This window comes from Drosophila tropicalis, unplaced genomic scaffold (assembly GCF_018151085.1).
Source record: "Drosophila tropicalis isolate 14030-0801.00 unplaced genomic scaffold, ASM1815108v1 contig_859, whole genome shotgun sequence".
NCBI classification, from domain to species: Eukaryota; Metazoa; Arthropoda; class Insecta; order Diptera; family Drosophilidae; genus Drosophila; species Drosophila tropicalis.
Window position 1 is genome coordinate 4,223,573 of NW_027173353.1, and position 14,762 is coordinate 4,238,334.

The window sequence follows — 14,762 nt, forward strand, 5'->3', positions numbered from 1 at the left end:
TCTTTCGGGCATAGCATCTCCATGTTGGGCGGTAATATTTGTTATTTGCTAAACGAAATGATATATACTTGGAATGTACATGGCCGGCCAAAGTTGTCATTAGTCATGCTTTGCCGCACATATGGGCAAAAATGCTAGAAATGTTTTGACTAGAACCAAAGACAAAGCCAACATTGCGTATACTTGATAGGAAGTGACCTAAGTCTCTATATTTCAGTTGCTGCCGTCTGAATTGCTTTCTCTTCCAGCTCGTTTATGCTATAATGGCTAAACTTCTACTACTTGCACTTGAACTTTATTCATAATTCAAACCTTCCCTTTTTTTTTTTTTTTCCTCTGGTAGGTAATGTAAAGTCTATTAAAATGCAAACGTTTCAGTTAATTACATCAAATTTCAGTTGCCCAAGTACTTTAACGATGGAAAATTAGCAACAACTTTTCAAATATCGACAGTAACAAAAAGTTTCTTGCTCCTGGCAAGTTTTGGTAACTCAACAGCGTTAAACGTTTTACGACCCGCTTGGATGGGAAAAGAAATTCTCCTTCAGCAATTGACCTCAACATGGGCGTGCCTTATCAAATGAAAAAGGAAATACGACTACTTTAAATAATAGATCTAAAAATATGCTATGAAAATTATTAGAAAAGTTCTTACAGCTAATGTGAAACATAAATAATTTAGCATTTATCAAGCCGAGCCATTAACCCCATTGAAGCGCTCATGGCGGCTGCTTTAGTGAGCTGCACTTGAAAATTTTGTAATAAATTAAGCGGCTATATGACCTTAAGGGACCAAGGCGGTAAGTGAGTGCCATTATGTTCATATTTGAGCACCTAATCAATATAACCGAAGGCTGAAATAAAATGGGTATAAAATCTACCGAACGCCCACTGTTTGCCTACTCTCTGCATTCGGCCTACTCTCTGCATTCGGCCTACTCAATAGGCCCTGGAGCCCTTCACTTGCCATAAATAATTAGGCGACTTAATTAAGCGCAATCCGAAGTTTCTAACAACAAATGCCAACCGTGTCCGTGTTCGTGCCCCTTGCGAGGTTGGGGGGCTCAGGACTTGGACTTTAAACCGCAGACACCACAGAAAAGAGACACAAAAAATCCAAAACAATACCAAAACAGATGCAAATAAATCGGATTTAGAGAAACGACCGTAGCAGAAAAAAAAAAGTGGAGAAAGGAAAGCAAACAAAGCTTAAAACTACTCAGACCACTTCGTCCGCAATCAAAGGGAGCCCCTAGGCTCAGGAACTCAGCACTCAGAACCCAGAAGGAAGCTCGATTTTGTGTTTAATGCGCCAGCATAGAACAAGCCAAATAACAACATAAAAAATAAATGGATGAAAAAAAAAATATATACATATATACGTTTACATATGTATTTGAGCAACACTAGCTTGCCTAGGGGGGCCCAGATCCATCAGATTGTAACGATAAACTTGAATTACCCGGAACAAAGGGAAGGCAATCGAAATGAAAATGGGAGCGAGAACTGAACTTGGTTTGAGTTATCCGCTGTAAGTTGAGCCGATAACTTTATGCGCACAATTCCATTTGATTGATGAGATTTATGCTCGCAACGTTCTTCCATGTGATTGTTGTTGTTGTTGTTGTTGTGTACCCTATTGCATAGAGTATATTCATTTGAATTGACAGCGGCTAAAAGAATACATCTAGGACTACATATCCACTTAACAACCCTTTATCTCCATTGTATTACTAGATTTTGTATATACAGTGAAACCTCGATATAACGAACTTCGTTATAACGAAAAACCCAATATAACGAATTTTTTGTTAAGTCCCTTGAAAGGACTAAGGTCTTACATTTCAGTACCTATAGCGAATCAATAGATATAACGAATAATTTTGCGATCCCCCTCAGATTCGTTATATCGAGGTTTCACTGTATTTATTTAATCCATTCCTTACAGGACTCATGATTTCTTTTCAAAGGGTATAAGGACTTCGATGCAGATAATGTTGGCTGCTGGTCCACTTGTTTTACGTTTATTCTGATTCTGAATTTTATTTAGTTGTCGTTGTCTCTGCAAACGTAGCTACAAATGTCTGGGCTGTTGCTTTTCTTTATTTCTTTCCCCCGCTCATAACAAAGGAAACAACAGAAAAATAAAAGAAAAAAACTGAAAGAAAACAAAGCAACAAAGCAAACAAAAAGCATTTAAAGCGGCTCAACGGCAACATGTTGAGTGGCAATTCACATCTTCCATTTAGGTAGGTACATTCTTCTCTTCTCTTGGTTTTTTTTTTTTTTTTTTGTTAAATCTTATTCGCCATATGCGAGTAAGTCAAGTGGATTTATTGTCACAGGAATTTAAGCTTATTGTACTCGTATGTTTCATTTTTAATTGGCTCCACGAATGAAAGGTAGCTCAGATTAAGTGGCATTAATTAGTTCGACTCTGTGAGTCATGATAATGGTCAACTTGTTGGTGACTCTTAAAACAGACTCAAAGAGATCTTCCATTTGTGAAAATCAAAAGTGAGTTCATTAATATGTTTAGGAATAAACTTCGGCGATTGCTACAGATTATTGAAAATTCTTCAAAAGCATTAATGGCTTTGGGTATCATTAGAGCCAGGCCAAATTTTATGATAACAATTAAGTTAGCTTAAAGATAAGAGGTGCCACTTAAAGGATACTTCATTCTGAATTCTAATTTATAGCTGGTTTTAATTAATCAATTGTTCAAATATTCAAAATCTCTCCTTTTCTTTAGCAGTTCCAATAATCTATGTTATTTTCTGTTGTCTATTAGTTATCAGAGAATGCCACGAATATGTAAATTGATAAATTAAGAGCCACTTGTTTAAATTGTTTAATGATGGATAAATGCTACTTAGTCGCTTTGTCTAAACATTTGTTTTCAGACGACTTAAGCCACAAACCTTATGAATATTACGAACATGGCCAATTTTTAGATAAGTATATTCCAAGCTTAATGCATAGTAAGTAACCAAAGTTTAATATTAAACAATCAAACAGACTCATGGATTAATTGATATTCCATATTACCAAAAATATGAAATATCTTTTATGCGCAATTAAAGTTTCTTAGTACTTTCGTTCACACTGCAGAACATTGAAGACTGCTGTGAATACTTTTAGCAAGTCTCATTTGTTCTCGGATCTTACTTTGAAGACGTTTCAAATAACATTTTTCATTTCATTTCACTGCACTAACTTGTCCTCGTTTGTGCTCACGTCTCCTCCTCGTCTGTTTTTGTTCATAAATTTTGCATTGTCATGGAAAAAATGGAGAAAATTAATTTGTCTACTCGTCATAATCATCGTCATTATCATTATCATCTTCATTATGAACAAACAGCTGCGTTCTTAAGCTCATTATTGCAATAAGAACTTTTTGGATGATAGGCAAAGAGAAAGCGAACGAAAGAGAGAACGAAAAACAGACAGGTGAACTGGCAGAAGACAAAGAAAACCCTTTACAACAGGCATCAAAATGCATAAGGTGAAAAATTGCATTTAATATTTAATATTGAATGCCTGTATACTTGAGGCGCACTAAACTAAGTACTTGCATTTAAAGTGTGTTGAAGAACACTATGAATGAAAAGCGTAGTATAAGGGGAGAAATTCAAAACTGTATTTTTTTTTTCTTTATGTTTTAAGGGCTTACAATCACACAATGAATCCTTAGATGGAAAACAATTTGAAATAGTTCTGAAATGACACCAGCAATATTCTGAAAATTGTAATAATCAAGATGACTAATGAGACAACTAATAAAAGGTGAATAGGTTTTAGAAAAAGACATCCTTTCTTCCTTTTTGCTACTAGACTTTTGCAAGGCAGACATCCATTTCAGTTAACAATTATTAAATGACCAAAACATGGACACTACAAATATTTACTGTTCCTTTTAAACTTCAAACTTCTAGACTTTTAAAGAGTTTGCCCTGAGGATGTTAATATTTGTCTATGTCTTGGAAAATCTCAAATATGTATGTTTAAGTGGAAGAGGTCTTTAAAGTGCATTCACATTTTGATATTGATGTTGACATGGCCAATATTACTTATCAACATGGTAAACCTAAGCACAACACTAAAGTAAAACGAGCACAAACACTAAGCTACTTTTAATGTTTAGATACAGATACAAACACACACACATACAAATAGGTAGACGGGACACACACACACACAAACATCTTGGCATGAAGTTAATAAAAGTTCTACGACATTTTGACCTGAAAAATATTGCAAAATAAAATGGCAACAGCCTGGGCGAAAACTGGTCTGGGTACGGGTTGGATTTGTATGGGGCATGAGACGGTGCTGGAGGTCGGACTGTTGCTTCAGGCAACCCAGCTGTGTCGACATAGCCTGAATATGTATGCTTTAAATAGTGCCATAGTAAAATATTTACTTTTTCGAGCAAAAAATAAACGAAAGGCAACAAAAAAAAGAAATAACAACAGAGGGACGAGTGGGGAAAAAGATGGCATAGAAAGGGGTAAAGTTTTTTGCTGGCAGCCAGCAGGCGAGCAGGAAAAAATTCATTAAAAGGGATAACGACTGGCATAGTTTGTGGCCATGGCTATCCTTTTGCTGTTGCCTATAACGAGTATGTATGTGTGAGTGTGTGTGTGTGTGTGTGTGTGTGTGTGAGGATTAGGAATTTCGGTAGCATTTTTTAGTGGAATTTAATTACAAATTATGTGAAGCGGCAAAACGGTTTGATGGCATCAGCTCAAAATGGCTTAGGCTCGTTGCTGTCGTTCTAGCTAAAAAGAAAAGGAGCTTAAGCTCCTGCCACTTGCCCACATATGACCAATTGAGGACACACAGAGTGTACAGATATATTTTGGCCGACATTTTTATTTGCATTTAAGCCACAATTGCCACATAAATCTGTAGTAATTGACAAGCTTTACTAATTAAATGCCAAATATGCTCAATTTAATTTTCATATTTAATTGCTTAATGCGCAAATTACACAAATTCCGGCTTCTGGCTGCTCTGATTTTCTATTGCCTTTATGTGTTAATATGTGTGTCAATGTGTGTGTGTGTATGCTATGTATGTATACGTAAATATGTGAGTTTAATTGTGTTGGCGTTTTTATTACAATTCCATTAAACACTTTGAAATAACTGGCAGTTTGTTGTATAAATTATTTAAACCTAACTTCCATATGCAATACAAAACACTCTTATTTATGGAATAATTATGGTATTTGCATTTGTTTATAAAACAATTGATTTTTGCAATAATGAAATAGTATATATACATATCTGAAACCGAATGTTAAACACACAATGGCCATCATACAAAATGCATCAAGAGAATTTCATCAACGGAAATGCGGCATCAATGTAGCAATCTCATATTCTGAACCATAATTCACTTACCTCTTCACATTCCTCGTGGCTCGTTGCCATCATATGCTGCACCTGCCAGGCACATCACTCACTCCCGCACTCATTCACTCAGTCAGTCACTCACTCTCATTCCACTTGAGGCTGCAGCATGGCTTAGATGCTGTGGAAAGGTAGAAAATATTAAAGTAGGCAATTTAACTTTTGAATATTAGAGAGCATCTATGTATGTATGTAGAGAGTAGTTGGAAAAGTTACCCTCAAATTTCCTTGCTTCCTTTTGTAGCATGTGTGGGACTTGGATGTACCCTGTACCCAAACGACTAACAATTATTTTTATTCTTATGTTTAGTTTGTCAGTCCTTGAATGTATGTTTTATATATATTAATTTAAAAGGTTCCGGCTTGCTGTCTGACCTAATATGTCATTTACCCTCTCATTAGAGTATGTTACGTTTAGGTAACAAAATTAATATAATAATGAGAAAGAAAAATGAATTAAGAACTAGCAATGTAATTTTCAAATTGAAATCGATCTGTTAATACTCCTCACATAGGTCAGAAGGTACATGCAGTTACCTCATACGTACTCTAAGTAAATTTCATTTATAATATTGCGTATACGTCACATTGACGGTCAATTAAATTATGCATTGGCAAAGAGGATACCGCAGGCAGGCAATGAGATGCAATTAGAGCCAAAGGGCACAACGCAAGGCCAACAGGCGCAACGGTACAGTAATTAATCAAAGTAAAGTGCAACAACGTTATCCTGGCCAACACAACAAGGATCTCTTCAACATAACAGCAACAACAACAACAACAAGAACAGCAACAATGTAGCGTTCCCATTTAAGCAGCATTAAAACTCAATCATTAACCTTATTACCTGGTGCTTGTGCTTCTGCTTGCTGCTTGTTGCTGTTGCTTCTCCTGTTAGATGGTCGTTTGGTTGTTGGGGTTGATGGAAGGTGCCGCTAGAACCGAAGGAGCCTGCATAATTAAATTTTAAATGCAAAGTTAACAAGTTTTTTACAAGTCAAGCATGTTAACGCTGCTGTTTATGTTGCTGTCTGCTGTGTTTTGTGGCCCTCCTCTAGAGGTGCACAGGAAACGTTTAAGCAATATTTCATTTACATTTTAAGTCTCACTAATTGCCCGCATTTTAATACATTCCACTTTCTATCCAATTTCACACTCTATATAGGTTGAAGGAAATTGTATTAAATTTCAAATGAAAGTCAATTGCAGAAGGTCAAATGATCTTCTAACTATTGTTTCTTAGCTTCCTTCAAGAATGGTCGCCAGTCTTTAAAGTGTCTGATTTCTTTTTTTGTCTGCATGAGATAAAGATAAACAAAGACTTATATGATTAGAGTTCGCCATTCAGTCAGGCCATTTTGACGGATTCGCTCTTAAACGAAATTAACTATCCCAAAGCCATCATGTTTTTTGAGAAGCTTCGCTAATTGCCCTAGAGCATTATGGGTTCGGAGACGAGTTGCAGAGGGCAATGGAGACCAATCAATGTCAATGGCAGTGGCAACAGAAGAAGAAGAAGAATGTTACATACATACACATATAGTGGATGCATGGGAAATTATTGTTTACCATCGGCCTGATTGCGATGAGCACACATTAGCAATTTACACCGACAACGGACTGTGTGGCAAAAAGCGAGCTGGACTAATCCAATCAACTTTGGCTGCCAATTTCCAGTGGCTCGCCTTTAATGGCTGCACTTGCCCAAGCTAACATGCATTGCCACTTAGATTGAGAGCAACATTGCCATTTATTTTGATTACGTTTTGTAGATACTTTGGCGGCCGGCTTTTCGTCTTACGCTCTCTTTCTCTCTCTCTCTCTCTCTCTGCTGTCCGTATTCTCTGTTTTGTTTGGCTTGGTAAATTAAAATAAATTAACAAAAAAAAAGGAAAAAAAGTTGCCTACTCAATTTGTGCCTTCGCTCATTAAAGTGAAAAGTTTTCCATTATCAACAAAAAAAAAAAAAAGGGGAAGAGATTCGCTTCTTGGGGGTTCACCTTAGGGGCCAACTAAAGTTCACCTGAATGAGTGAGTGTGTGTGTGTGTGTGCCACCTATCGACAATTATGTGTAATAAATTACAAAAAAAATATACACAACTGGAAGGCTTCCTTTTCCTTTTTGGCAGCCTAAACAGATAATTAAGTGGCTTTTAATGAGACTTTCGCAAGACAGCAAGCAAAATGCGTTCTTGGTGGGTGGGGAAATTTTTGATTTGTGGCCACTTGGGCGCTGATTAAGCATACGCCTTGTGGGCCCCTCAAGACCAGACCCAGAGCGCAATGAATAAATGTCAGGCAATGGCTTGGTGAAAAGTTGAGTTTACTTGACTTTAGTTACAGTTTATTATGGCTACGTGCCCGGGCCACTTGAAGATGTCATTGTTACTACGGAGCAGTTGCCTTCGTTCGCTCCTTCTTTGATTTGCTGCGCTTGGCTGGCTGTGGCTTTTGTGTTGATTTATCCAGCTTCTCCTCGACAATGCGCTGGAAAAGCAGGGCACTAGTTTGCCCATCCAACTGACGACCACCCCCGCCCTGATCCTGGCCATCTGTGGCAAAACTTTCGCTCAGACGACTCCAACAGCGTTGCGAGCCAGGCAAGCTCAGCTTATCGAGCAGCTGTGTGGCCAGCTGCGGAATTATGGGTTGCAGCACAATGCCGCATAGCCGCAACGCGTCCATTGTCATCCCGATTATCGTCTCCAGCCGCTGTGCATTGATGCCACCCTTCAGTTCCCAGGGTTTCGAGGACTCAAAGAAATTGTTTGCCGCATGCAGCGTCGCCATGGTTGTGTCCGCCACCAAGTGGAAGTGATTGCACTCATAATGTTGTTGGCAGCGTTCTGAAAAATGTGAAATTACATATAGATTTACGCAAATGCAAAATGCATTACTTTAACGCTCTCCGGATGGTCTCACTCTCAAGTGTGCCAGTTGTTATTGGCCGGATGTACAGAGATTATAAGCAAGCCACTTCAACTTCAGCTTGGATGCTTAACTATTAAGATGACAAAGTTTTTTTTTTCGAATCTGACTTACCTGCCAGTTGCAGCAGCGACTCTTTCAGACGCTTGGCTGCATCCAAGTTGTGCAGCAACTCCGTCAACTCTTCAGAATGCAGGGCCGGATAGATTTGCGTGGGATTCAACGACTTGGCACAGGCGCGCGACAACAAATTGCCCAAAGTGTCCGCTAGCTCGGAATTGAGTATACGCAGCGCCTTCACATGGCTATAATCTGAGAGGAGTTTGGAGCAATAAGGATAAAACTTTGAGTTCTGCATTGTTTAAGTGCAAACTGAGATATTCTGGCAACTGACGGTCGTTTGTCAACTTGAAAACTCATTACTGCGGTTCCCGCTGTGTTCTTATAAGCTATATTAAATAGTTTTTGAAATATTTTATACCTAGATCCATCACACAAGCAAACGGGAAACCCATAATTATTTACTTACATCGAAAAAGACTTTGAATAATCCAAACAACTATTGCACAAAAACAAAATAAACAATCAGTACAGATTAAATCAGTTGCTTTATGTTTCTGCTCTTGTAGCTAAGGACAAGTACAATCTTTTTGCCAGCTATTAATTTTGGTTTCCCTCTGCTTATTGCTTCTTCGTTTTTTAATGTTTTTGTTGGTCGCTTACAAATTGTTTCATTCCCTCTTCGTGAGCAACAGGGCATTAAGGGAATTAAGGACAACGGAAATGTGTTGGAAAGGGAAGGACCAACCTGTTCACCTTTCAATGCAAGCAAAAACACAAAAGCGAATAGCTAAATAAAAAAGGGTGTGGCCACAAAAAAGGAAAAAGAGAAAAACAACAACTATAAGCTCTTTTTTGTTTACCCCTAAGATATAGAGGGAGCGAAATCAGATACTTATTTTACGCTTTTATACCAAAATCTGCGATGAAATCTTGCACCTGAAGTTATAAGAAATTAAGGTTTTTGACTAGCTTAAAATAACGTTCTGTAACAAGGATGAATGCAGCAACGAAACAATATCAAGTGAGTACAATAATCGCCATCATTACGAGTAGGACATGGAATAGAAAAGCACTTCATTTAGCCCATCAATGTCATCAATGAAAATGCAGGTGCATTTTGCAATTCCCATTTATCTAACAAATGTGCGCAGTAATTAAAATTGAAATCTATGTACCTATGCAATTCGATTTCTATTCTGTAGCTACTCAAAATTCGAATAACGGCCGAAAAACGTGACAATGGATGACAAAACGTTTTCCGGTCAGTTGGCCATTTGGTAATTAAAATTGTAATTTCATTTGCCTGCAGTGGCAGTAATCTGGATAATTGCCCACATAACCACTTTCGCATCAATTTTAGGTGACTTTAATTGGCGGTTGGTATTCTACATTGAATTATGATAGTCACCGATTATAATTTATCATTTAAGAAGGTCTTTAAGTTTGATGCCAAGTGGCAAAGTGGCGGGAAATCAGTTTTTAAAATGGATTCTTTCTCTTTTGTCTGTGGTATTGAATTTGCATCTTGCGAATTTGAGAGCAGCTGTCGTCCTGACACCATCACATGGCAAGACTCTGAGGGCGGCCTTCCTCCAAAAAATGGAGAATAACCAAAAAATAAAAGTGTTGCCTACATCTGTGCGCTCGACATCATTAATGCAGTAAAAACAAGAGTCAAACTTTTTCACCTGCAGCTGAAGCAAAGTCAACTGAATTTCAATGAATACACTTGAAGAAAAGATCAAATTGTTTACTCTTGAAAGAGAAAACATTGAAATACTTCGTAAATGTTTTTAAAGTGAAAAGTTATTAATAAGTTTAACCATTTTTCTCAGATTTAATATTGTGTTATGTGCTTAAATATGTTAACAACGCCAAGTGTTTCTACACAAAACTTACAAATTTAGATTTTTTAGACATCAAATATTGTACAATGAATAAAGTTAACTTCTGTAATTTTCATATATTTCAATGGGTCAATTAGAAAACTTCTCTCTAGTTCTTTCTTTGTTTGAATCGTGTAGGTGCATTCTAAGTTACGTCCCAGGATACAACCCGAGGCCAGGAAAGTTAGCTATGTATATATATTTATATGTATGTAAGTGTGTACAAGTGTTAAATTACATTTGAGGAACATTTCTAATTTCATCGGACTTTCAAGCCATTGAATTTTGATGTCGTGTTTCAAGCATCGAAATGGAATAGAATGAAAAATCAATTGAATATTTTACAATGCATCAAAGTTTATTAGTAGCCTTCGGTATCCTCTTGATTCTCTGTTTGGTCACATTACCTGCACATTGTGCGCCTAACACACTCTGTCTCTCTCTCTCTCTCTCCTCTCCATGGCCAAGTCGTAACAGTCTTAACTGCTTACGTGTGTAGCTACAAATTGCAAATGGTAAAAGTTGCTCGTATGTGCAGCAAAAGAGAAGCACATGTCTACTACAACAATTTCAACTAACTCTTGGCCCACATTGGCAAAGGGGACCCACGTGACTGGATGAGAAGTGCACAGCCAAATACTTTGGCTACGATTCCATGCCTGCCATGTTTTTTGCTTTGGGCGAAGACAAATAATACTTTTTTGTACATCCTCTACCTGACACTGTGTTGCATTTTGTCTGCCGCACCTTAAATAACTTGAATAACTTGTCGCACTTGTTGTGTTCCGGCTGCTTCTGCAAAACTTTGACACACTTTGCACAGTCCTGAGGCCTGGTCCTGGTCTCATGTCTCAAACCCGCCCAGTCAATGTATCTGTGTGTAAATTATTTCGCACCACGGCCTTTAGTGACAAGGCATAGCGAGTTGCTGCTCAAATATTTGACACGGCCCCACACTGAGAGAGGGAAAGGGAGATCCCTAGAGAAAGTCGCCGCCTTTGAATGACTGGCCAGTCCTTAAGGCACTTGCTAATTGCCACGCTACATATTAGCACATTGACAAGGTAACTTTGTGTTAATAAAATTAGTAACTATTTCGACAGAGACACAATAGCGAAGTATTTCTTTAATTTTTCTTATTACTTTTCGTTTAAGAAAATATCACAAAGATAGTTAAGGAAATTAATGTTACTTTAGGATAAAGAATCGTTTAATACTAACTGAATTCCTTAATCACCAAGTCCAACTTGTTTTAAACTTGATTTGATCTACTCAAAATGGGGTAAATATTCAAATATTTCTTCAAGTAAAGAATATGTTTAAAAAAGTACAGATAACTTTCATGAATGGTGATTTGATGCCTCTCAAATGCAAATATTTTACTAAAAACGAATAGGATAGAAATACAACAATAGAAGAACTAAGTTTGTCGTAACTAAATATAATTTTCTTGCTGAAATATAAAAAAAATGTGTCGGCAACAGCTTGTACCGAAGAATATTTAAATTTGAACCCAAGAGGAAGCCTTAGGGGAGCTGTAATAACGTCCAGTCTTCCCTGCTATATATATACAATGTCATTTGGCTGGCACATTGCGCACATTTTTGCATTTCTATGCAAAGTTTTCTTCTACACTTTGGCTATGTACAACCGCAGGAAAATTCGAAATGCAGTTTCTATGTAACCTTTACGCAGCTCCACTACTAAACGGAAGTGCCCCCGGCGGCATCAGCATTATGAAATCAAATTGCTGGTAATGAAAAGTTGTGCGTTTAACGATGTTGCCGCTAATGCCTATGATTGAGTTATAAAATGAGACTCAAGTGGATGGAAAAATTATGTACTCCTAGTTGGAAAAGGACCGGGGACAGATTCATTATTCAAGGCATAATAATTTTTTTTTCCCCATCCTGACTCTCACTTAAATGATTTATGTCCAAAAAAATATTGTAAATATCTTTATGTATATATGTTAAAATTGTGCACTTAACACTCGCGTAATTTAATAAAACACCAAAGACAGAAAGAGAGAGAGAGACAAAGAATTTGAGGACCAAAAGGTGAAAGGGCAACGTTGGCAAATTTTCGCACCATTCTTTTTAATATTGCGCAAAAGTGCAATAAAAAAATATGCAATTAAATTAGCCGCAAGGCAACAAGCCGTAAAAAACATAAGCCCGACTAACACACACACACAAAGAAAAAAAAAACCAAATGAATAAATAAAATACTGCATAAGCAAATTGAATAAAGGGAGAATGGCAAACGTGGGACAGAAAAGAGAAAAAAAGATCAAAAAGCAAACCCAGCAATAATTGAAAATTAAATTTAAATGGTATGTGGGCGTGATAGGACAACTAAAGCTTCGCCAAATTTATGCAAATTGAAAATTGTTTGAGGTATCAATCATCAGTAGGTGAATGCAGGAAAACTTAACCCATTGGCCAGACCAACTGAAGAGCGAAAATCCTTCTGTTTGCAGCGAGGCGTATTAATTGATTTCCTTCAAACAGTAGTCAATGCTGACAATGCCGGGATTCAACTTCAACGCCTGAATCTCAGTCATATCTGTTAGACAAAAACTTTCGGCTACTCCTATGCAAATGAGCCAAAACTTGAGCCAAGTTCAAGAGTAGAAATACACACGAACAACAAAAAGAAAAATACTTGGCAAGCAAATAAACAAAAAGCAAACCGAAAGTTTTCTTTTGCTTTAACAGTTCGGGCATAAAATTGAAATGCAAATTAAAGCAAAAGGTGAAACTAACCAGGAGCTTTGTATGTATATGGGTAGAACCCTTCCCAACCCAATACCGCTCGAACCTGTTCCCTTGGCAATTTGATGGCAGAAACTATTTCGCAAAACCACAAGTTGCCCTTGCCTCTGTCACAGAAAGCCACAAAGTGAACAAGCCACAGACATGAAAAGGATTGCGCGGTTTCGGCCAGATCTAGCACTACTACTCACTGCCATCGCTGTGAGCTACGCCCTCACGGAGCAGGAAATAGCGTAGTCCCTCCATGGTGTATTCCTGGGCAGCTTTAACTGGATCTACAACATTGTGTTTGCTCTTGGACATTTTCTGACCATCAACAGTCCAATGTGAATGCACATAGAGTTGGCGGGGGAGGCTCTAGGCCAGCAGCCATCAGAAACGCCGGCCAATAGATGCCATGGAATTTCAGTATATCCTTGCCAATGATTTGTTGTGCTGGTGGCCAGTGTTTGGCAAACTACAAAAGCAGAAAAATCTGTTGTTGGTTAATGAGCGCACACAATGCTTCCATTGATTACCTTTTCATTGGGATAGCCAAGGGAGCTAAGATAATTGACTAGAGCATCTAGCCATACATATACAGTTTGAGAGTCATCGCCCGGCACTGGTATGGCCCAGTGTACCCTATTAGAGGGCCGCGATACGGACACATCGGGCAATGGCTCACTTAGAGTATCCAGAAGAATCTTTTCGAATTTGGCTGGTTGTATGCGTGCCTCCTGTTTGACCCAATATCGCACATCATCTTGAAATTGCGACAAGCGGAACATGTAATTGGTTTCCTCTGTCCACTCGACAGGATGACCTGACTCGAGAGAGTAACGCATGCCACTGGCCTCATCTAAACGCAATTGTGAGTCGGTTAGGAAGACCTCATCAGACACGCAGTACCAGCCACTGTAGGCAGCGGAATATATATGACCATTGTCGTGTAGTTTACGCTGTGGAAGGTAATGGCAGATATAGATTGATTGGTGTGCATATAGATTGATCTTTCTTCATACCCAGAAATGGGAAACGGCCAGTTTGTGGCGCTCCTCTGTGGTGCGTATGAAATCGTCGTTTTGTATGTGCGCAGCCTGGAAGACATCTCGATAACGTTGCGATATTTCATCACAATATTGACCAACTGGCACCTTGTGTCCAGCTGCAGCCTGTTGAATTTTCGTCCCATGTTCATCTGTTCCTGTGCAGAGACGTACATCGGCATTTGGATGGCGTAGCCTCTGGTAACGGCAGTGGGCATCGGCTATAACCGCCGAGTACAGGTGTCCGATGTGTGGAGCTGCCGAGAACACATTGAGAAATTTAAGAGGATTCGGAACTGGGAACACATTGCCGCCCCACCTGCATTTACGTAAAATATCGGTGTAGTCACATAATGGGAGCTAGTGTAGCGCTTTCCCCATTGTCCCAGCTGCTGCTTTATTCTGCTCCTTAACATTTTATGTAATAACAAGTTATTTAAATTAAAATTAAACTAAATTAAAACTTCAACGGGGTTCTATTTGCCGGATCAGCTGTTTTGTGTGTACAAAGTTTTTAACATTTAACGGTTAACAGCACTTGCCCGTGTGCTGTTAGGCGCACAAATTGTGCAGTTAACCGCAAGCGGTTAAGAATTTAAATTTTACTTGCAGAAAAAAAACCGTTTAATATAAATTATAAGTCCAATTATAATGTAATT

At 38.2% G+C, this 14,762-nt stretch overlaps 1 protein-coding gene across 1 annotated transcript; it reads right to left on the reverse strand.

The window, feature by feature from the left end:
- Window positions 1-7,727: 7,727 nt before the first annotated feature.
- MetRS-m (Methionyl-tRNA synthetase, mitochondrial) lies at window positions 7,728-14,591 on the reverse strand. Its single transcript, XM_068297323.1, is given in 7 exon segments — window positions 7,728-8,267; window positions 8,464-8,661; window positions 13,267-13,426; window positions 13,428-13,532; window positions 13,594-14,016; window positions 14,080-14,360; window positions 14,423-14,591. Coding segments are annotated over 7 exon segments (1,722 nt in total). The 5' UTR covers window positions 14,520-14,591; the 3' UTR covers window positions 7,728-7,809.
- Between the last annotated feature and the right edge of the window lie 171 nt (window positions 14,592-14,762).